At 39.2% G+C, this 19813-nt stretch overlaps 1 protein-coding gene across 3 annotated transcripts; it reads left to right on the top strand.

The window, feature by feature from the left end:
* The first annotated feature begins 476 nt into the window (after nucleotides 1-476).
* On the top strand, nucleotides 477-19373 carry COPS5 (COP9 signalosome subunit 5). Of its 3 annotated transcripts, none has more exons than XM_003274799.2 (8): nucleotides 477-950; nucleotides 3289-3523; nucleotides 4513-4641; nucleotides 5273-5338; nucleotides 6074-6159; nucleotides 11374-11485; nucleotides 16481-16629; nucleotides 19137-19373. In XM_003274799.2, exons 1-8 carry the CDS (start codon nucleotides 808-810, stop codon nucleotides 19219-19221), a joined length of 1005 nt encoding a protein of 334 aa, XP_003274847.1. In that variant the 5' UTR covers nucleotides 477-807; the 3' UTR covers nucleotides 19222-19373. The 3 variants fall into 3 exon arrangements, with proteins under 3 accessions (XP_003274847.1, XP_030651080.1, XP_030651079.1); XM_030795219.1 differs by having other exon boundaries at nucleotides 671-958; XM_030795220.1 differs by lacking the exon at nucleotides 16481-16629 and having other exon boundaries at nucleotides 653-950; nucleotides 19137-19225.
* The last annotated feature ends 440 nt before the right edge of the window (nucleotides 19374-19813 follow it).

The following is a 19813-nucleotide window of genomic DNA, read 5'->3' on the forward strand; positions in this document are numbered from 1 at the left end:
TGTTATAAGAACTGAGCACTGAACATTTTCAGATCAGTAATGGCACATTATATATACGTAGATGTTAACTTTTACCAACGCGCAAAAAAGCAATCAAGGAGTACCCACTGCCTCCTCGCATCGATAGAAAAACCCCGTCTGCAAGTGAAGTGCCAAGCCACCACGAGCCCGTTAGCTTTTACGCATGTGCAGTGAGTCATCTTGAAGTAAACGGGAATGCCATGTTTATCTTCCTCTCAACCAGCTTCCAGAACTACTTTCAGCTCAGTTGTACAACAGACAGCCTTTTAGTCTTTCAACAAACTTATCTCATTTAAGGTACCTATACACACACAAAACACTTTCCACCCTCCACATCCCACCCTTAAGGCTCCAACTACCTTTAATATGGCGGAGGCCGAGCCTGCGCAGTACAAGCAGAGAAGGCAAATACCAGTTTCTGGAATAACGTTACATGCCCTTCTTCCGGTGCAGAAGACTATACCATTCCCATACCCTATAATTTTGTTTGTTCTATTTCACACACATAATTTTCCGAGACAAGATGTTCTCATTTAAGCAACAAGAAGATTCGTCTCTCGCTATTACTGTAACTGCTGTTTATATCGTCATGTCCCGGAAAGGTCCCTGTCTTCCCTGAATGGTCTCTACCAACTTCACCTCCGGTTCTAGGTATCATGGCTGCCCCAAGAGTCTAGGTAAGAGTTTGTTCCCGTGGTGCGCAGGGTCAAGGCCCACACCCGGAGACCTAGCGAGGTAAAGTTGCGTCTTGGCTGTGGAGACGACAACTTCTCCGCTTCCTCGGCGATGGCGGCGTCCGGGAGCGGTATGGCCCAGAAAACCTGGGAATTGGCCAACAACATGCAGGAAGCTCAGAGTATCGATGAAATCTACAAATACGACAAGAAACAGCAGCAAGAAATCCTGGCGGCGAAGCCCTGGACTAAGGAGTGAGGAGGTCCCTGGCGAGACGCAGGGGAGGGAAGGGGTGGCGGAGTTTGAGAGACCGAGAGGGAGTGGGAGGTGAAAGGGGTGAAGAGCTTTCACCGACGGGGAGGGGGACAGAATATGCGCCTTGGATCTGCAAGTAGAGCCTAAGCCCTCCGCTGGGGCTTTCACTCCCCTTTCTGTCGCTTTAATCCATTTGCCCCCGGATGATGTAAGGGGAGAACAACAAGCGGTGATTTAAGTTGTCACTTCTGAACATCCGTATTGTCATATATGCCACACACCCTGCCTTGAACCCACTGTCGACGTGCATCTTGTTTGGGTCTTCAACTAATTCCAAACTGGGGACTGCAGCTGTTTTCAGAAATCAAGTCAGCAGCCCAAGGTCTCAAAAATAGCTATGAGCTATTTTATTTTATTTTATTTTTTTTAATAGAGATGGGTCCTCGCTGTGTTACTCAGGCTGATCTCGAGCTTCTGCCTTCAAGCGATCCTCCCGCCTTGGCCTTCCAAAGTGCTGGGATTACAGGCGTGAGGCCTGGGCCTATAATAGTTTTTTGATTGCTGGTAATTATTTCGGAGGCACACGGAGGCTCTACCTGGTCTCTAAAATGTTACTTCCCCAGTTCCCATAAGCCAGAAATTATAAAAATAGAGCTTAAGACCTTTTGCCCTTCAACAATATCCATTTTTCCCTGGGAGTGGTGACAAGTCGAGGGATCTTTACCCATAATATTTATCTTTTCCTGAGAGCATCTCCTGAGAGATTTCCTGCTCTCAGGAAAAGATAATTGTTACGGGTTATGTTTGGGAGAGAGTAAAAAGAGCACGAAAGCTAACGGTTAGATAGAAAGGAGAGCTGTGGTCAACAAGAGGACATACTTCTACTGCCTCACAGTTTTTTTACAAGGCTAGCCTTGTCTCTCAGTATTCAGATTCCACAATGGTGAACTGCAGAAGCACCTAGCTGGAGATTTCCACGTCATTTAATCTTCATGACAACCCAGTACAGTATATCCATCCTTTTTTTACAAATTAAAAAACAAGCAAATACATTATGTAATTTATGATCATACTGAGATAAGTGAACTCTTTAACTGAGCAATGGTCAGACCTAAGATCAAATCTCACAGCTGTCACTAACTAGTTGATTGACCTTTGGAAATTTACTTATCCGTCCTTCATTTGTCATAATATGGAAATAAGACCTACTTATTGGTATTGTCATAGAGATTAGGTGAGATAATGTATAAAAAGAGTCATCTAGAATATATGTAATAGGAGCACAGTAACTTGTCTTTCTTCTTTTCTCCAGTAAAGGGAGAAGCCAAGATTTCAATTCATGTGTTGACTTCCAACATGAGGTCTACACATTTTTCGGCTTTTAGTTGAAATCTGGCAAAGCTTAGGAATTAAATTTGGATTCTTTCTGTGGGCAGACATCTAAAAAGGCTTCGTAGAGACGTTGACTGACTGCTCTGTAAGGCCGCTTAAGTTGCTTGGTTATCTGCTTGCTTCTGTAACAGGCTGTGCATTTTAGGTTCCTGTACTCTTAAATATTTGGAAACTGTCGGCCTGCCTCACTGTCTAATTGTGGCTCTAATTATATTCATCCTAGCTGTCTTGGGATGCATTAATGAGACCAAAATGTAATTTTATTCAAGAGTTTAATTCACTGATGACCAACTCTGAAATAGTGATCATAGGAGACTAGGATATTAGGGCTGCTTTTTAATTTAAGGCTGATATAACAGGGAAGCCCACCCTTCAACACTCTGAGAGTAGGGTTAAGAGACAGGTTAATAATGCTGATAACAGCTAGCACTTATTAGGGTTCTAGTATGTGTAAGGCACTAAGCACTTTATATACATTATTTCATTTATTTCGTCCTAACAACAGTTATGAATATCCCTATTTACAGAAAAGGAACCCACATTCTTAACCATTAAGCCAGAAGGTTAGGCCTCAGAACAGTTAGGCACAACCATCCAAGCAGTCAGAATCCAAGACTGGGTGATTCCAAATTAATGGAGAAAAAGTCTGTTGAACTGGTCATGTTACTCCCTTATTTGTGTCATGTTACTCCCTTATTTGAATAGCATATTAAAAAACTATTTCAGACTTTTCCCCTCCCCCAAGGGGGATACGTTGCAGGACTATGACATACTTATTGTTTCCAGCCTGCAAAAACTGTCCTTTTCCACTTTTTCTCCCCATAGTCTACACTCCCTTTCCATCGCTCTAAATACCTTCGATACTTACTCTTTATCTTCATAAAAACTTTTCTGAAATTTTACTTTATATAAGAAATTTAATTACATTGTGATTTTGTTTTGCAGTCACCATTACTTTAAGTACTGCAAAATCTCAGCATTGGCTCTACTGAAGATGGTGATGCATGCCAGATCAGGAGGCAACTTGGAAGTGATGGGTCTGATGCTAGGAAAGGTGGATGGTGAAACCATGATCATTATGGACAGTTTTGCTTTGCCTGTGGAGGGCACTGAAACCCGAGTAAATGCTCAGGCTGCTGCATATGAATACATGGCTGCATACATAGAAAATGCCAAACAGGTAAAAATGTTGTTTCTTATAGTTTAGTAATTGCAAGTTAGAGTCTCAAGGTGACTTGAGTTTCTAGACTTAAAATTTACTTGCAATTTCATATTTAAATTTTAATGATTTATATGTAAAATGTATGATATTAAAAGCCTGATAAGATTTATAGCATGTTTTGTTTTTTGTTATTGTTGTTGTTGTTGTTGTTTTTTTTCGAGACAGGGACTCACTCTGTTGCCCAGGCTGGAGTGCAGTGGTGTGATCTCGGCTCACTGCAACCTCCACCTCCTGGGCTGAAGCAGTTCTCCCTCCTCAGCCTCCTGAGTAGCTGGGACTACAGGCATGCACCAGTAGGCCTGGATAATTTTTCTATTTTTAGTACAGACAGGTTTTCTCTTTGTTGGCCTGGCTGGTCCTGAACTCCTGTCCTCAAGTGATCCACCCACCTCAGCCTCTCAAAGTGCTGGGATTACAGGCATGAGCCACTGCACCTGGTCTACGGCATGGATTTTATTTTTTTTTAAGCAAACTCTCACACTTATTATCAGATACGTGTTTAAAATAAAAAATTTGGAAACAACCTAACTCAGTTCCTGAGTATAAAACTGGCTAAATAAATTATGGTATATCCATCAGTGGACTACCAGGCAGCCTTTAAAAGAAAAAAAAAAAAGGTAACCATCATATATATTGATGATTTATATGAAGTAAACTCCAAAGCAGTTTATTGAGTGAAAAAGCAAAGTGTAAAACATTATTATGTTATGTGGTATGCTATTGTGTGTGTTTTTATCAATCTATATATGTGCAAAGAATATGTATTCTGTATACAAAGAATATCTCTGTAAAGGTAAGCAATTGCCTATAGATTTCGCATCTGGGCTGAGAAAACTGGGTAATTGAGGAGAAGGAGATGGGGAGGAGACTGGTTACCCTTATTGTACTGGTACCTTGTAAATTAATTAAAGAGTAATCTTAAACTTTTTTGCGCCTTCATTTGTTAGGTTGGCCGCCTTGAAAATGCAATCGGGTGGTATCATAGCCACCCTGGCTATGGCTGCTGGCTTTCTGGGATTGATGTTAGTACTCAGATGCTCAATCAGCAGTTCCAGGAACCATTTGTAGCAGTGGTGGTAAGAATTTTAAAACCAGTTTAAGTTCTTTATGAAGATTTGCTGAAGCAGGTATACCGAGAAATAAGAACAGTGTAGTAAAGAGAAATTGCTCTGGTATCAGTCTGTCTAGGTTTCAATGTGAATTCCATCTCTTAGAAGCTGGGACTTTGAGCAAGTTATTTAACCACTATGTATCTCACTTCCCCCCTCTGTAAACTGTGGGTAGTCATAGCATCTATGTCTCAGTGCCAGCTCATCATAGGCATTCAATCAGTGTTGACTGAACTGAGTTAAGCAGGAATTGCTAGAGCAGCTCTTATTATGTTCAGGGTGTTTTAAGTGTAATCCAGGTTTTATGAGGAAGGTAGGAATTATTCACCTCTTAAAAGGAAAAAAGAAAACTTTTTAAAAATAGATGAGCAAACCTTCAAATAATATTCTTAAATGTTATAATAATTTGAATCTCTAAGTTAGCTGTGAGACACTTACATTACCCTCTTACTGAACTTTTATGGTTTTTTGGTTTATTCTTATTTGGTTATTGTGTATGTATATATAGTGTTATATGTATGTATACATTTCTAGGTTTATAATGTTTAAAAGGCATACAGTTTTATATCAGCAAATATTAAATATATCTTTCTTATAGATTGATCCAACAAGAACAATATCTGCAGGGAAAGTGAATCTTGGCGCCTTTAGGACATATCCAAAGGTAACTTTTTTTTTTTTAAGAGATAGAGTCTCACTGTGTTACCTAGGCTGGAGTACAGTGGCTATTCACAGGCATGATCATAGTGTACTACAGCCTTCATCTCCTAGGCTCAAGCCAACTCAGCCTCCCAAGTAGCTGGGACTGTAGGAATGCTTAGTAATTTTTAAAATTATAAGTGCTTACATTTTTTAAATTCCAAATATTTGACTTATTATTAAAGATATTAGGAATATCTCTTCTTATTAAAACAATTTAATAATATTTACAAAGTAGTAAACTACCACAAGCTGTCCCTAGCAAAGGGTAATACATTTATGTTATATATTGTTAATTTTACTGGGAAAGCAGTCTATTTATTAATAAGTATCTGTGTGCCCGTGGCATTCTGACAGGTACTAGAGAAAAAACAAGCTAAATCTATAGGTCTATTTCCTTCCCTGGCAGGAGCCTGCAATCTGAAATAGTTATTAGAACAACAGTACATCACCTAAGGAGAAGAAAAATAAATCTGTAAGCAAAATCCAGCCTACAGCCACCAAACAAGTTTGGGGGAAAGTAGAAACAGTATTTTTTTTTTATTAGAATGCTCATGTAAAATATTTGCCTCCGAAAATTAATAATCCTATAGTTAGAAAGCTCCATAGAAAACATGATGTTTTTCTCATCTTTCTATATATTTTATATATATATATATATATATATTTTTAATCTTCTGTTCACCTCGTTTTTGTTTAGGGTTACAAACCTCCTGATGAAGGACCTTCTGAGTACCAGACTATCCCACTTAATAAAATAGAAGATTTTGGTGTACACTGCAAACAGTAAGTAATTTAAAAACATTTCTGGGCCAGGCACGATGACTCACACCTATAATCCCAGCACTTTGGGAAGCCAAAGTGAGAGGATTGCTTGAGAACAGGAATTCAACACTAGCCTGGGCAGCATAGTGAGACCCCATCTCTACAAAAAATGTTATAAAAGTTAGCCAGATGAAGTCGCACAGTCCTGTAGTCCCAGCACTCAGGAGGCTGAAAGAAACCTTAGATATCAACCAGTCCAAGCCCCTTATTTTACAGATGAGAAAAAAGGCATAGACAAAATGCATTTCATGATAGCTTTTACAATAATAGTATATGAATTTAGGTGAATGTTTGTATTTTTAAATTTTTTTCTTTTGCATTTTTTATTAATGTTTCAAACTAGCATGTCATTTGCCTTTTACACAACCTAAACTTTTTTTAATGTACAAGATACTTGGCCTATATAAAATTATAACAAGTGAAAGATGGGTTCAGGGCCAGCTGACACTAGCATGTCTGCAGCCCTCAAAATATATAATTTCTACTGAACAAAGATTCTTTCTAATCTTTGAAAGATTTGAAAGACTAAAGAAGCCATATTAAAAAGTTAAAGTTATAAAGTGTAAGAATTCTTACTAAAAACCATTGTATTACGTACCTTCCCCCCTACCCCCAAGACATAGTCTTGCTCTGTCACCCAGGCTGGAGTGCAGTGGCATGATCTTGGCTCACTGCAACCTCCGCCTCCTGGGTTCAAGCAATTCTCCTGCCTCAGCCTCCCAAGTAGCTGGGATTACAGGCATGTGCCACCATACCCAGCTAATTTTTGTATTTTTAATAGAGACAGGGTTTCACCATGTTGGCCAGGCTGGTCTCAAACTCCTGACCTCGTGATCCACCCGCCTTGGCCTCCCAAAGTGCTGGGATTACAGGTGTGAGCCACTGTGCCCGGCCTACATACCTTTTTTAATGGTGAATTTTATGATGTATGAATTATATCTTAAATTATTTTAATGGTAAAGAAGCCAATGGGGACAGTTTTCTCTACCTTCTAAATATATCTCACCACCTCTCTTACTATCCTTTTCACCCAAGCCACTGCCATCTGGAGCCTCAATCAAGCACTTGCCTTCTGGCGAGTCTTTCTACTTGTGCCCTTCACTTCTTAAAGCTCTGTTTTCAGCCAGCCTGATTCTGTTAAGATGTAAGTTAGATCATACTCTTCCTTTTCAGAATGACTTCCCATCTCACCAAGAACAAGATCCTTTGTCCTTATCACAGACTACACAACTCTGTGTGGTCTGGCTCCTACAGCTTCTGTGCGCTCATCTCCTATCACTGAACTTCTGCTGGTCTGCAATCCAGCCATATTGACTTCCTTATGGTTTGTAAAATGTGCCAGCAGGCTCATGGCTCAGAGCACTGGCACTTGCTGTTCCCTCTGCCTAGAACGCTCTTATTTCCATGTGGCTCACTAACTGCTTTAAGCATTGACTGTCTCTTTACAGGGTCGTCCTAATAGAAAATGTTCATTAGTTCATTAGGCATGATAATGGTGTACTATTTTACCTATGTAAAGTAACACCTTCTGTTTCTTCTTTTCTCGCTTTTTCTTCTTAGCACTGTAACCATCTGGTATGTTTTGACATCTTTTTTTTGACCCCTTTAGAATGTGAACACAAATTTACTGCTGTATCCTTGGATTTAAAACAAGGCATGCCACATAGAAGAGAGGGCACCAAAAAAAATTACTGCTTAAATGAATAAATGATTATCTACTGCCCCCTTTTCTCTATACCACTTATCCCAACTTCAAAGAATACTTTGGCTACCCATGTGCTACTACTGCTCTTATTTTTCCATTTAGAGGTTCTTAGAAAATTCTAGAATTTCTAAAATTGAATTTTTAAATATATGTGGTTTTCAATAATCTCTGACGTATTTCTGTAAATACAATTCTCTTTTCTTCCTTTTTTTTGGTTCCTGTTTTTTTATTTCAGATGGAGTCTCACTAGGTTGCCCAGGGACTACAGGCACACCACCGTGCCCAGCTATAGAAACAAATATATATTCAGATAGAGGTTTAGTGTTAATTATTTAATTTGCCCTATTAAAAAGAATGTAATTCCTGTTTGAGAGAATTGCTTCTAAGCCTGGAAACACCTTTGCTGTGATACTTTAATCTTCAGAGGAACTCTCAATTTTTTTTATTTATGTTGAGTTGTAGTGGTATCAAAGGTTTATACTTTGAAACAAAAAAGATTGAGACACTTTATGTTTTCTGTATTCAAACAGATCTACTTTCCCTGTTTGTCTATTTCATTAGCTTATCCTTCTGTCTTCCTTAAATAACTTTTTAAGATCTTGTTGCATACCAAGCCTTAAATAACTTTCTTTTGGCAAATACCTTACCTTGCCACTCTGAAATATGAGCCTACCAAAGAGGGATAGCTACTTTGCTAGCGGCCTACATTGCTAAAGACTAGAATTTTGAACCCGGAATTGCTAGAATATTCAAAAATGTTCTTTTTTTTTTTTTTTTTTTTTTAAATGGAGTCTCGCTCTGTCACCCAGGCTGGAGTGCAGTGGTGTGATGTCAGCTCACTGCAAGCTCCGCCTCCCAGGTTCACACCATTCTCCTGCCTCAGCCTCCCTAGTAGCTGGAACTACAGGCACCCGCCACCACGCCTGACTAATTTTTTGTATTTTTAGTAGAGGTGGGGTTTCACCATGTTAGCCTGGATGGTCTCAATCTCATGACCTCGTGATCTGCCCACCTCGGCCTGCCAAAGTGCTGGGATTACAGGCGTGAGCCACCGCGCCCAGCCCAAAAATGTTCTTTTTGCGTGTGTGTGATTGAGTCTCACTCTGTTGCCCAGGCTGGAGTACAGTGGCGCCAACTCGGCTCACTGCAACCTCCACCTCCCAGGTTCAAGCGATTCTCCTGCCTCAGCCTCCCGAGTAGCTGGGATTACAAGCACACACCACCAAACCCAGCTAATTTTTGTATTTTTAGTAGAGACAGGGTTTCACCATGTTGGCCAGGCTGGTCTCGAACTCCTGACCTCAGCCGCCTGCCTCAGCCTCCCAAAGTGCTGGGATTACAGGCATGAGCCAATGCGCCCGGCATGATGTCTTTAATTTATTATGTTTTATTTCCTCACTGCTAAACTTTAATCAGTAAGCATTTTTGCACTTTGGGAGTCTGAGGCAGTGGATCACTTGAGGTCAGAGTTCGAGACCAGCCTGGACAACATGGTGAAACCCCGTCTCTGCTAAAAATACAAAAAATTAGCCGGGCATAGTGGCGGGCGCCTGTAATCCCAGCTACTCGGGAGGCTATGGCAGAATGACCACTTGAACCTGGGAGGCAAATGTTGCAGTGAGCCCAGATTGCACCACTGCACTCCAGCCTAAGTGACAGAGCGAGAGTGCGGCTCAGAAAAAGCATTCTGTTTTTAAAAGGGTGCCTGCGTGTCTTTATCTTTTGCACCACTAACCTCTGAGTCTGAACCTCTGTCTCTTCTCATCTGCCCTGCTGCAGTGGCTTCCTTTGTGGAATCCCTGCCTCCAGTTTTTCTCCTGTAATATCTCCCGATGGTACTGCCACAGCCAGGCTTCTATAAAACACCCCTTTGACTGTATTATTACTCTACTCAAGTACCTTCCATTCTACTCAAGCACCTTCCAAGAGTCCAGGTATCTACAGGATAAAGTTTAAATTTCTTTTTTTTTTTTTTTTTGAGACGGACTCTCACTCTGTCGCCAGGCTGGAGTGCAGTGGTGCGATCTCGGCTCACTGCAACCTCCGCCTCCCGGGTTCAAGCGATTCTTCTGCCTCCGTCTCCCAAAGTTTGGCCGAGCACTGTGGCTCCCAGCACTTTGGAACGCCAAGGCGGGCGGATCACCTGAGGTTGGGAGTTCAAGACCAGCCTGACCAACATTGTGAAACCCCATCTCAACCAAAAATACAAAAATTAGCTGGGCATGGTGGAGGGCGCCTGTAGTCCCAGCTACTCGGGAGGCTGAGGCAGGAGAATCGCTTGAACCCGGGAAGCAGAGGTTGTGGTGAGCTGAGATCACGTCATTGCACTCCAGCCTGGGCGACCGAGCAAGACTCTGTCTCAAAAAAAAAAAAAAATTTTTTTTCTTAACCTTTTGTGTAACATCCTTCACCACCTAGACCCCAGCATAGCTTTCTAGCTTCCCCTCACATAATTCTTCTCTTGCTAAATTTTCTAGCTAAACCCATTGTCTTATTATCTCTTACATGTCTTTCCTTTTTGTGTGTTGATGCTCTCTGCCTAATGCCCTCCTTGCTCTCCACATATCCATACCATAGACTCAAAAGTGTTTACCCTACACCTTGCCTTTTCCCTGAGGCTTCTCAGGCAGTTCTAGCTCCAAGTGATCACTTGAGCTCCTCTATATGGAGAATACTTACTATCTCTAACCCTTAGTTGGTAGGTGATTCATTTTATATAGCACTGTAGCCTCACTTATTGTTATTCAATGTATATCATTATATTTCATTTTTTTGTGGGTTTAGACCACATCCCCCATATAAATGTTGAGTTCCTTAAGGTAAAGATGTCTCATGCTTTTTTATATCCATTAATACACAGAAGCATGTGTAAGTTTAAGATGTAAGTTTACATCTTAAAAATATATATATTTCTCAGACATTTAACTAGATTTTTCCTTACTATGCCCTGATGATAAATTAGGCACCTTTGAAAGTGGGAGCAATTATTTTAGATGCTTTAAGGACCTACCTTAAAATTTGCTTTTCAAAAAGCATTAGGTCCTAACTGGGGAATTAGGAAGGGAAGAATGGAATCCACATCATTTTTATTATTTTAAAAAGGCTAACAAAAATTATAGTTGACCCTAGAGAGGCAGCTCATTAAGTTTATGTGCTGTTGGCTTGAATTTATGAACTCAGTAACAGGAATAAACTTGTCATTCAGAAGTTTTGACTGGTTGTTAATAACATTTTGGGAATTTCTGGGCTCTACAGAAAAAAAGGAATAAAACAAGAAGTTTAGTAGGAGATTTGGATCCACAACCCTTGAAGTGTGAGGAAACATGGTTAGCTATTGCCTTATTGAAATAAAAACTAAAATGTGAATATTTGAGAATAAAGTGTAGCTCACTTAAATCTGGCCATAACTTTTATGTGATGTAGTTGAATATTTTTTTTTACTTACTAAATTGTATGCTTTTATTTCATAGATATTATGCCTTAGAAGTCTCATATTTCAAATCCTCTTTGGATCGCAAATTGCTCGAGCTGTTGTGGAATAAATACTGGGTGAATACGTTGAGTTCCTCTAGCTTGCTTACTGTAAGTACTATACTTGTAAGGAATGCATTTGAATTTTATCTAAGCTCCATGGCGGTTTAATATCTGAAACAGTGTTTCACAGAAAGGCTGTACCTGACTTGGCCAAGACACCAGGGCTAGGGTGGGATTCTGCACCACCAGAGCTGGATTAGGATTCTAGGCCAATTCAGGATCCGTGTCATGACCCATAGAGACCAAGTCTAAGTAGCAAATAGAGTGTCCAGATCAGGGTGAGATCTGCCTCTGCCATAAGGAGATTTATGGATAAAAAAATACACATATTGATTTTTGTGTATCAAGTGTCTCAGCCTGGACTCTGGTTACAAGTAACAGGATACCTAATGAAACTAGCTTAAACAAGAAAGGGAATTGTGTAAATTGCAAAGTTGAGGAATAGGGCTTAACTCAGGCACAGCTAAATTTGCATTCAACCAATATTATGAAGTCTTGTTTTTTTTTTTCTCTCTCAGCATTGATTTCGTCTTAGTTACCGCTAGTTTCAGGCTTCATGTGAAAGCAAGACGGCAGCTTTAGCTTTAGACCTCCAAGTCTCTCAGCTTCATGTTCAAAGATAAGGTCAAGATACACACATACACACACACTCACATATTTCCGGGCAAAACTTCATTGTGTCTGACTGGCTTTACTTAATCACATGCCCATCTTTAGGCCTGGTGTGGGCCAACTGAATAAGCTTGATGAGCGGCTTGGGCCACAGCAAGTACTTTACTGCTGAGCTGCAGCGTAGAAAACTCCTTCAGGAGCTCAAGGACTAAAAATGGGGAGGAGAGGTTCCCAGAGGGAATCAGAATAGCATTACTCTAAAGCAGTAAATACTGGGAGAAAAAAAAAAAAAAAGAGGCCAAGTGCGGTGGTTCACGCCTGTAATCCCAGCACTTTGGGAGGCCAAGGCGGGCAGATCACGAGGTCAGGAGAGGGAGACCATCCTGGCTAACACGGTGAAACCCTGTCTCTACTAAAAATACAAAAAATTAGCTGGGCGAGGTGCTGGGCGCCTGTAGTCCCAGCTATGTGGGAGGCTGGGGCAGGAGAAGGGCGTGAACCCCGGGGGGTGGAGCCTGCAGTGAGCCGAGATCGCACCACTGCACTCCAGCCTGGGTGAAAGAGCGAGACTCCGTCTCAAAAAAAAAAAAAAAAAAAAAAAAAAGAGTATCACTGAATTTTTTCTGATAATATCATAAAAACTTCACATGTTTGGTAGGATATTTAACAAGCTTCTCTATATTTAGAACTTAGGAACAATTTTTTTACTTTTCTAAAAAAGTAGGCCATTTCATATACTGCAGTATATATAGTGGTTAGAACCACAGGATTTAGAATTAAATAAACTAGGTTTGGAGAATATGAGCTATAGCAGCAGGAGTCATAGCAGGACCAGCACTTAGAAGTTTTTTACGCTCTTCGCTGGAGTATTGGTTGAAAGGAGTACAGCTGAAACTGTAACCAAAGGAGGCATTACGCTTCCAGAAAAATCTCAAGGTAAAGCATTGCAAGCAACAGTAGTAGCTGTTGGATTGAGCTTTCAAGGAAAAGGTGGATTCAACCAGTTAATGTGAAAGTTAGAGATAAAGAATTATTCTCCCAGGATATGGAGGCACCAAAGTAGAGAACTACTTTGCCACTCTTCAGGTTTATTCAGTTGACCTGGAAGGCCAAGGATTTTTTTTTTCTTTTTTGTTTTTTGAGGCAGGGTCTCTGTCTCTGTTGTCCAGGCTAATGTGGTAGCACGATCTCAGCTTACTGCAGCCTCAACCTCCCAGGCTTGAGCGATCCTCCTGTCTCAGCCTCCCAAGTAGCTGGGACTACAAGGGTGAGCCACCACACCTGGCTAATTTTTCTGTCTTTTTGAGGAGACAGGGTTTTGCCATGTTGCCCAAGCTGGCGTTGAACTCCTGGGTTTGATCAATCTGCCCGCCTTGGCCTCCCAAAGTGCTAGCATTACAGGCCGTGAGCCACCATGCCCAGCCAGATTATTTCTTATTTAGAGATGCTGACATTCTTAGAAAGTATGTAGACTGAAGTAAATAACTATTGAAATGCCATCAACATGAAGCTGCTCATTGCACTTAAGTTCTGAAATATTTAATTATGTAAATAATTTCCATGTCTCTTCTATAATAAACAAATGATATCTCTACTAAAAAATAAAACTGACTTTGAAAATAGCTCTGCCACTTTACTAGTTCTGAGTGACTTTCAGAAAGTTATTTAATGTGACTAAGCATTTCTTTCTTGTAAAATGGTGATATACTACATACATCATTAAGTACTCTGCGAAAATTAAATGGGCTACTTTATATAAAGCAATTAGCAAAGTGTCTGGCATATAATAAAGCCTCAATAAATGATTTTTTTTAATTTGGTGCATTATATTCACGGGAAAAGACCTCACTTAAGCCTATTATTTACTGGAATTTTTTTTAGGCTAGTCAAGTGAAGCAGTGTATTTACTGTTATTTTAAATACAACTCTGACAAGCTTTCTGTTCTTTTTTTCCTTTTTTCCTTTCCTTTTATTTTATTTCCTTTTATTTTATTTCCTTTTGTTATTTCCTTTTATGTTATTTCCTGTTATGTTATTTCATGTTATTTTATTTCATGTTATGTTGTTTTGTTTTATTTTATTATTTTATTTTATTTTATTTTTATTTTATTTTATTTTATGTATTTTAATTTTGAGACAGGGTCTCACTCTGTTGTCCAGGCTGAAGTGCAGTGGTGCAATCACATCTCACTATAGCCTGGACTTCCTGGACTCAGGTGATTTTCCCACCTCAGCCTCCTGACTATGGGATGTACACCACCATGCCTGACTAATTTTTTATATTTTTTCATAGAGACAGAGTTTTGCCATGTTGTCCAGGCTGGTCTGGAGCTTCTGGGCACAAGCCTTCTGCCCACCTTGGCCTCCCAAAGTGCTGGGATTACAGGCATGAGCCACGGCGCCCAGTATCTGTTCTTATTTCTTATCCTTAGTAGTCAGAAGTAGCAAATTAGGATGGAGAATGATCATAATAGCAAATATGTGTTACATGCTTCCTATGCGCTAGACACTGCTAAGTGTTTTATATGTGTTGTTTCCTTAGAGGCAAGTATACTAATAGCAGCCAGAAGTGACACCTGATGGCTAGGGGAGAAAACACTGTTAAGACCAGAGCAGTCTGAACCTTTGTATAAGGCAAGCAGATCTACCTACTCAGCCCAATGTCTGTCCCTGTATTCCAGCACTGCATAGATGAGGACATTAATAATCAAGAAAAGGTTAAATTACATTTCTCCCTTTTTGTTGTTTTATGTATAGTACATTGCAGCATTTTAAGAACAAATATGTAGATATATGTTCAACTTCTCTCTTCCCCCAGCTAAGGAAGTTAATTATAGCATGTAACCTAAGTTATTTTCAAATTTAAGAAATTAGTTTACTATATTCATTTTCTGCACATTTGAAATGTAATTGGATATCTTTTATTGTCATTTTAATGGTATAACTATTTCTGGTAGCCTATATTTTTATGGCTTAAATAGCTTTATAAACTTTAGGGTTTTTTCCAAGTCTGTGGGAGGAAAATACATTAGTTTCCTAAACCATTTAGATCCAGACAAAATGAATATAATTGTATCTTTTAAAAAATACTAAGTTTGTAAAAATCACTGGAAGAACTGGTGGCATTTAAAGAGCTCCCTATAGTAAGCTGTGATGGCAGCAAATAACTTTTCTTGTTTGGTGACTGACTGTCTTTCCTTGCAAACTGAGCAAATAGAATGACACTACTTTTTGCCAACTAGTTTATTTCCTCTTCATACTCTTCTATTGAAGATCTAAGAAAGAAATACAATGTATACTTAATAACTTTGTGAAATTTTTTTTGTGTTTTAGACTACAATTAAAAAGTGATACCCCATAAAAATATTGGTAAAATATGTAATATTACAGTTTCTCAAATGTAGGTATACATGTGAGCATATAACAATGCTCTATAATTGTGGTTATAGCTAAGTGAAGAGATTATAGATGTGTTTGTTTACTTCTTTATATTGCTCTACATTTTCCACATTTTTTTGTATAATTATTAATTTTGTAACCAGAAAAGTTTGTTTGTTTTTTTTTTTTTTGAGACAGAGTTTTGCTCTTATTGCCCAGGCTGGAGTACAATGGCGCAATCTTGGCTCACTGCAACCTCTGCCTCCTGGGTTCAGGCAATTCTCCTGCCTCAGCCTCCCGAGTAGCTGGGATTACAGGCTCCTGCCACCACGCCCAGCTAATTTTTTTGTATTTTTAGTAGAGATGGGGCTTCATCTTGTTAGCCAGGGTGGTCTCGAACTCCTGACCTCAGGTGATCCACCTGCCTCAGCCTCTCAAAGTGCTGGGATTACAGGCATGAGCCACCGCGCCTGACCTAGAAAAGCTTTTAAAATGTTATTTTTATAAATATTGTCATAAGTACTAATTCTAAAAGTTCAACAAAAACAATAGCAAAATTAGCTAATATTACTAAGCCTTTACTAGGTGTCATGAACAGTCCCAAAAACCTTATATGCATTACTTCATTTAATTTTCACAGTAGCTCTAAGGTAGGAATTATCGACTCCCTTACCATTTTCAGAAGAAAACCTGGAGGCATACCTCAGGCCTTCAACTAATCTGCCATAGTTCCAGAACCTGGACTTAGGTCTGTATACTTCAAAGCCTCCCATAATAACAAATATTAGATTTAAGCAGTCAAGGAGAAAAATTCCAAGTAATCTTGAAATTATAAAAGGGAAAACATCTATCTACACTTGAACTGCCTGAATTTGGAAGCAGATTTGCAAATGTAATTTAACTTCTCTCCTCACTGACTATTCACTCAGATTTTATAGTGGAATTCTTTGCAAATGAAATATTTTTTGTAGAAAATTAGTTTACATTAAAATATATAGATTTTTAAGTGGTAGACTTGTGTTTTGTAGTGACACAATACCACTTTCCCTGCAGAATGCAGACTATACCACTGGTCAGGTCTTTGATTTGTCTGAAAAGTTAGAGCAGTCAGAAGCCCAGCTGGGACGAGGGAGTTTCATGTTGGGTTTAGAAACGCATGACCGAAAATCAGAAGACAAACTTGCCAAAGCTACGAGAGACAGGTAAGAGTAAATCTATAAGATTCCTGTTGCCCCTAACTCTTTTTCTTTCAAAATTTGCAAACAATAGTAGTATTCAGATTCCTTATATCTCAACTTAGTTACAACTTAGAATGGTACCTGAATATTAACTTCTTTGAAACTTTAGGAGTTGTCAGACACAAGTTTTAACTTTGAAAATTTAGGATACCTCAGGTAAGAACATTAAAAGGCTTAAAGATCTAAGCAGTGTTATGGAACACTCCCAGTCACCTTTTCTAGGTTCAACTAGAAAGTTTAACAAAACCAGCCCTTAAGTGGATCTTTAAAGTGTGTGTGTGTATGTGCGTGTAACTAGGATTTCTTTTTTTTTTTTTTTTTTTTTGAGACAGTCTCGCTTTGTCGCCCAGGCTGGAGTGCAGTGGCATGATCTTGGCTCACTGCAACCTCCGCCTACCGGGTTCAAGTGATTCTCCTGCCTCAGCCTCCCAAGTAACTGGGAATATAGGCACCCGCCATCATACCTGGCTAATTTTTTTGTATTTTTTGTAGAGATGGGGTTTCACCATGTTGGCCAGGCTGGTCTTGAACTCCTGACCTCAGGTGATCCGCCCACCTGGGCCTCCCAAAGTGCTGGGATTACAGGCGTGAACCATCGCACCCGGCCAAAATTAGGATTTCTTAAATTTACAAGATTTTAATATTCAATAAAACTTTAAATCCTAAGATATTACAGAAGTGATTGTCTCTTAAATTGTGCTTCTAAAATAGTAATTTAGTATCCCAAATTCTACTACCAGAGATTTTATTAGGAACAAATTTGGGATGTGTTCTCTAATAACTTATGAAATAATTATGTGGACCTTCAGATATGTAGGCTATACAAAGTTGCAAAGATTAATAACATTTACTTTCACAGAAATTTGAATTTTAGGCCGGGCACAGTGGCTCACACCTGTAATCCCAGCACTTTGGGAGGCCGAGGCGGGCAGATCACCTGAGATCAGGAGTTCAAGACCAGCCTGGCCAACATGGTGAAACCCCGTCTTTACTAAAAATATAAAAATTAACCGGGCGTGGTGGCGGGCACCTGTAATCCCAGATACTCGGGAGGTGGAGGCAGAAGCATCACCTCAACCCAGGAGGCAGAGATTGCAGTGAGCCAAGATGGCGCCATTGCACTCCAGCCTGGCCAACAAGAGCGAACTCTGTCTCCAAAAAAAAAAGAAAGAAATTTGAATTGTAATGCAATAATTAGGGGCAGAAAGGAAGGGAGAAACATATTGACTTATATACACACTTACATGTTGGTATCAAATATATTTATCTATTTTAAGAACTGGTTTGGTTTATAGGGAAAAGAAGAGAAAAGAGTAGCTAAAGTGTATCCTGGGATTGGAGGTCATTTAGGGTTAGCCTTATTTCACTGCCATCTTCTGATTGGGTTTTTAGAAGGTAGAGCTAGTGGCCTGCATAAAAGCTACGTTTTTCGGCTGGGCATGGTGACGCATGCTTATAATCCCAGCACTTTGGGAGGCCAAGGCAGGCGTATTGCTTGAGCTCAAGAGTTCAAAATCAGCCTGGGCAACATGGCAAAACCCCATCTCTGCAAAAATTTTTTAAACAATTAGCTGGGCATGGTGGCGCACATCTGTGGTTCCAGCTACTTAGGAGGCTGAGGCACAAGAATCACTGGAGCCTAGGAGGCAGAGGTTGCAGTGATCCATGATTGTACCACTGCACTCCAGCGTGGGTGACAGAGTGAGACAGAGTCTCACTCTGTCACCAGAAAAAAGTATTTTTCGTTAGCATCAGGAGTCATTTTAGATACTTGCTTTGAGTGTGTGTTTTGTTCATCTGCCTTTATGTATGTAATTTATCAGTTTATCTACATTTATTTCTCAATTTCTTATGAAGCAAAAATTTTACTATGGCAATGTCTTCAATTATATAAGAAATAGAACAGAAGTAGTAATCAGAAGTAGAGAATTTTCCTTTTTGGGGTAGCTTTACAAGAATTGCATTCTTCTGAGTATTGGTGGGGTTTTGTCATTGCTTTTGCCTTATACTTTTTATCATTTCTAAAATCTAAGGCCTTCACCCGCTAACCTAAGTTTGACTTCTAATTGTTGGAGGATGCTTGTGATTATTTCAGAAAAAAGCATAGTATTCTTTAAAATTATTTGTCAAATTATCCTAAGTAATAAACAAGGAATAACAGATTTTAATGTAATATAATATTAGAATCAGTCTCTAATTACAGGTTTGTATAATTTTACTCACCTAAAACAGAACAATTGTATCAAATTTTACATTGTCATTCTCGTGAAAGTTCTAGTAAGTAATGAAATGGTCAAAAAGACATATGGAAGACTAATAAAATCACAAGGGAAAACTTCAGATTGGGGTGGTTTGAGAAGTATGAATAAAACTAAACTCATTGGAGTTACATGGATGGATTGGGGCTGATCTTGTGTGTTTGAAATAGTTTTCAATTTATGACATCATGTGATGTGTGTTTTTTTTTCCAGCTGTAAAACTACCATAGAAGCTATCCATGGATTGATGTCTCAGGTTATTAAGGATAAACTGTTTAATCAAATTAACATCTCTTAAACGGTCTCTGAAGTACTTTACCTGAAAGATAGTATGAGAAAAATATTCAAGTAACACTTTAAAACCAGTTACCCAAAATCTGATTAGAAGTATAAGGTGCTCTGAAGTGTCCTAAATATTAATATCCTGTAATAAAACTCTTTAAAATGAAATTGTCCTTTGATTTTTTTGTGGGAAGATTCGCAATATTTTTCTAGTATCCATTACAGTTCTTGAATATGAGAGAAAATATATTTATTAGAACTTTCTATTTTTAAGAGTTTAGACTATCTAAATTAGTCAAAGAATTTCAGCATTTCACTTGCCATACTGATTGTCAGAACCACTTTTCAATTTGTCCCTTCTTTCGACTGTCTGTAAGTAAAATATAATTTAACAGTTAATTATTTTAATAATGTATTAGGAACACTTTTAATGTTCCTACAAAACATTAGCTGGGTGGTACCATAAATTATTTTCCTGAAAATCAAATACTTATTAGAGACAGCCTAGCACAGGGTATCTAGTCCTTCAAATATTCATCACATACCTTTCCTGAACTGGCGACTGTTACTCTCTGGAAATATGCTGAACAAGCTAGACATGGCCACTG

The sequence above is a fragment of the Nomascus leucogenys genome, chromosome 16, assembly GCF_006542625.1.
Source record: "Nomascus leucogenys isolate Asia chromosome 16, Asia_NLE_v1, whole genome shotgun sequence".
Taxonomy (NCBI): domain Eukaryota; kingdom Metazoa; phylum Chordata; class Mammalia; order Primates; family Hylobatidae; genus Nomascus; species Nomascus leucogenys.

Coding starts and splice junctions, on each gene's coding strand:
- COPS5 (XM_003274799.2), top strand. CDS start 808: ATGGCGGCGTCCGGGAGCGGTATGGCCCAGAAAACCTGGGAATTGGCC. Junction 951..3,288: donor GCGAAGCCCTGGACTAAGGA/GTGAGGAGGTCC, acceptor TTTGTTTTGCAG/TCACCATTACTTTAAGTACT. Junction 6,160..11,373: donor TTTGGTGTACACTGCAAACA/GTAAGTAATTTA, acceptor TTTATTTCATAG/ATATTATGCCTTAGAAGTCT.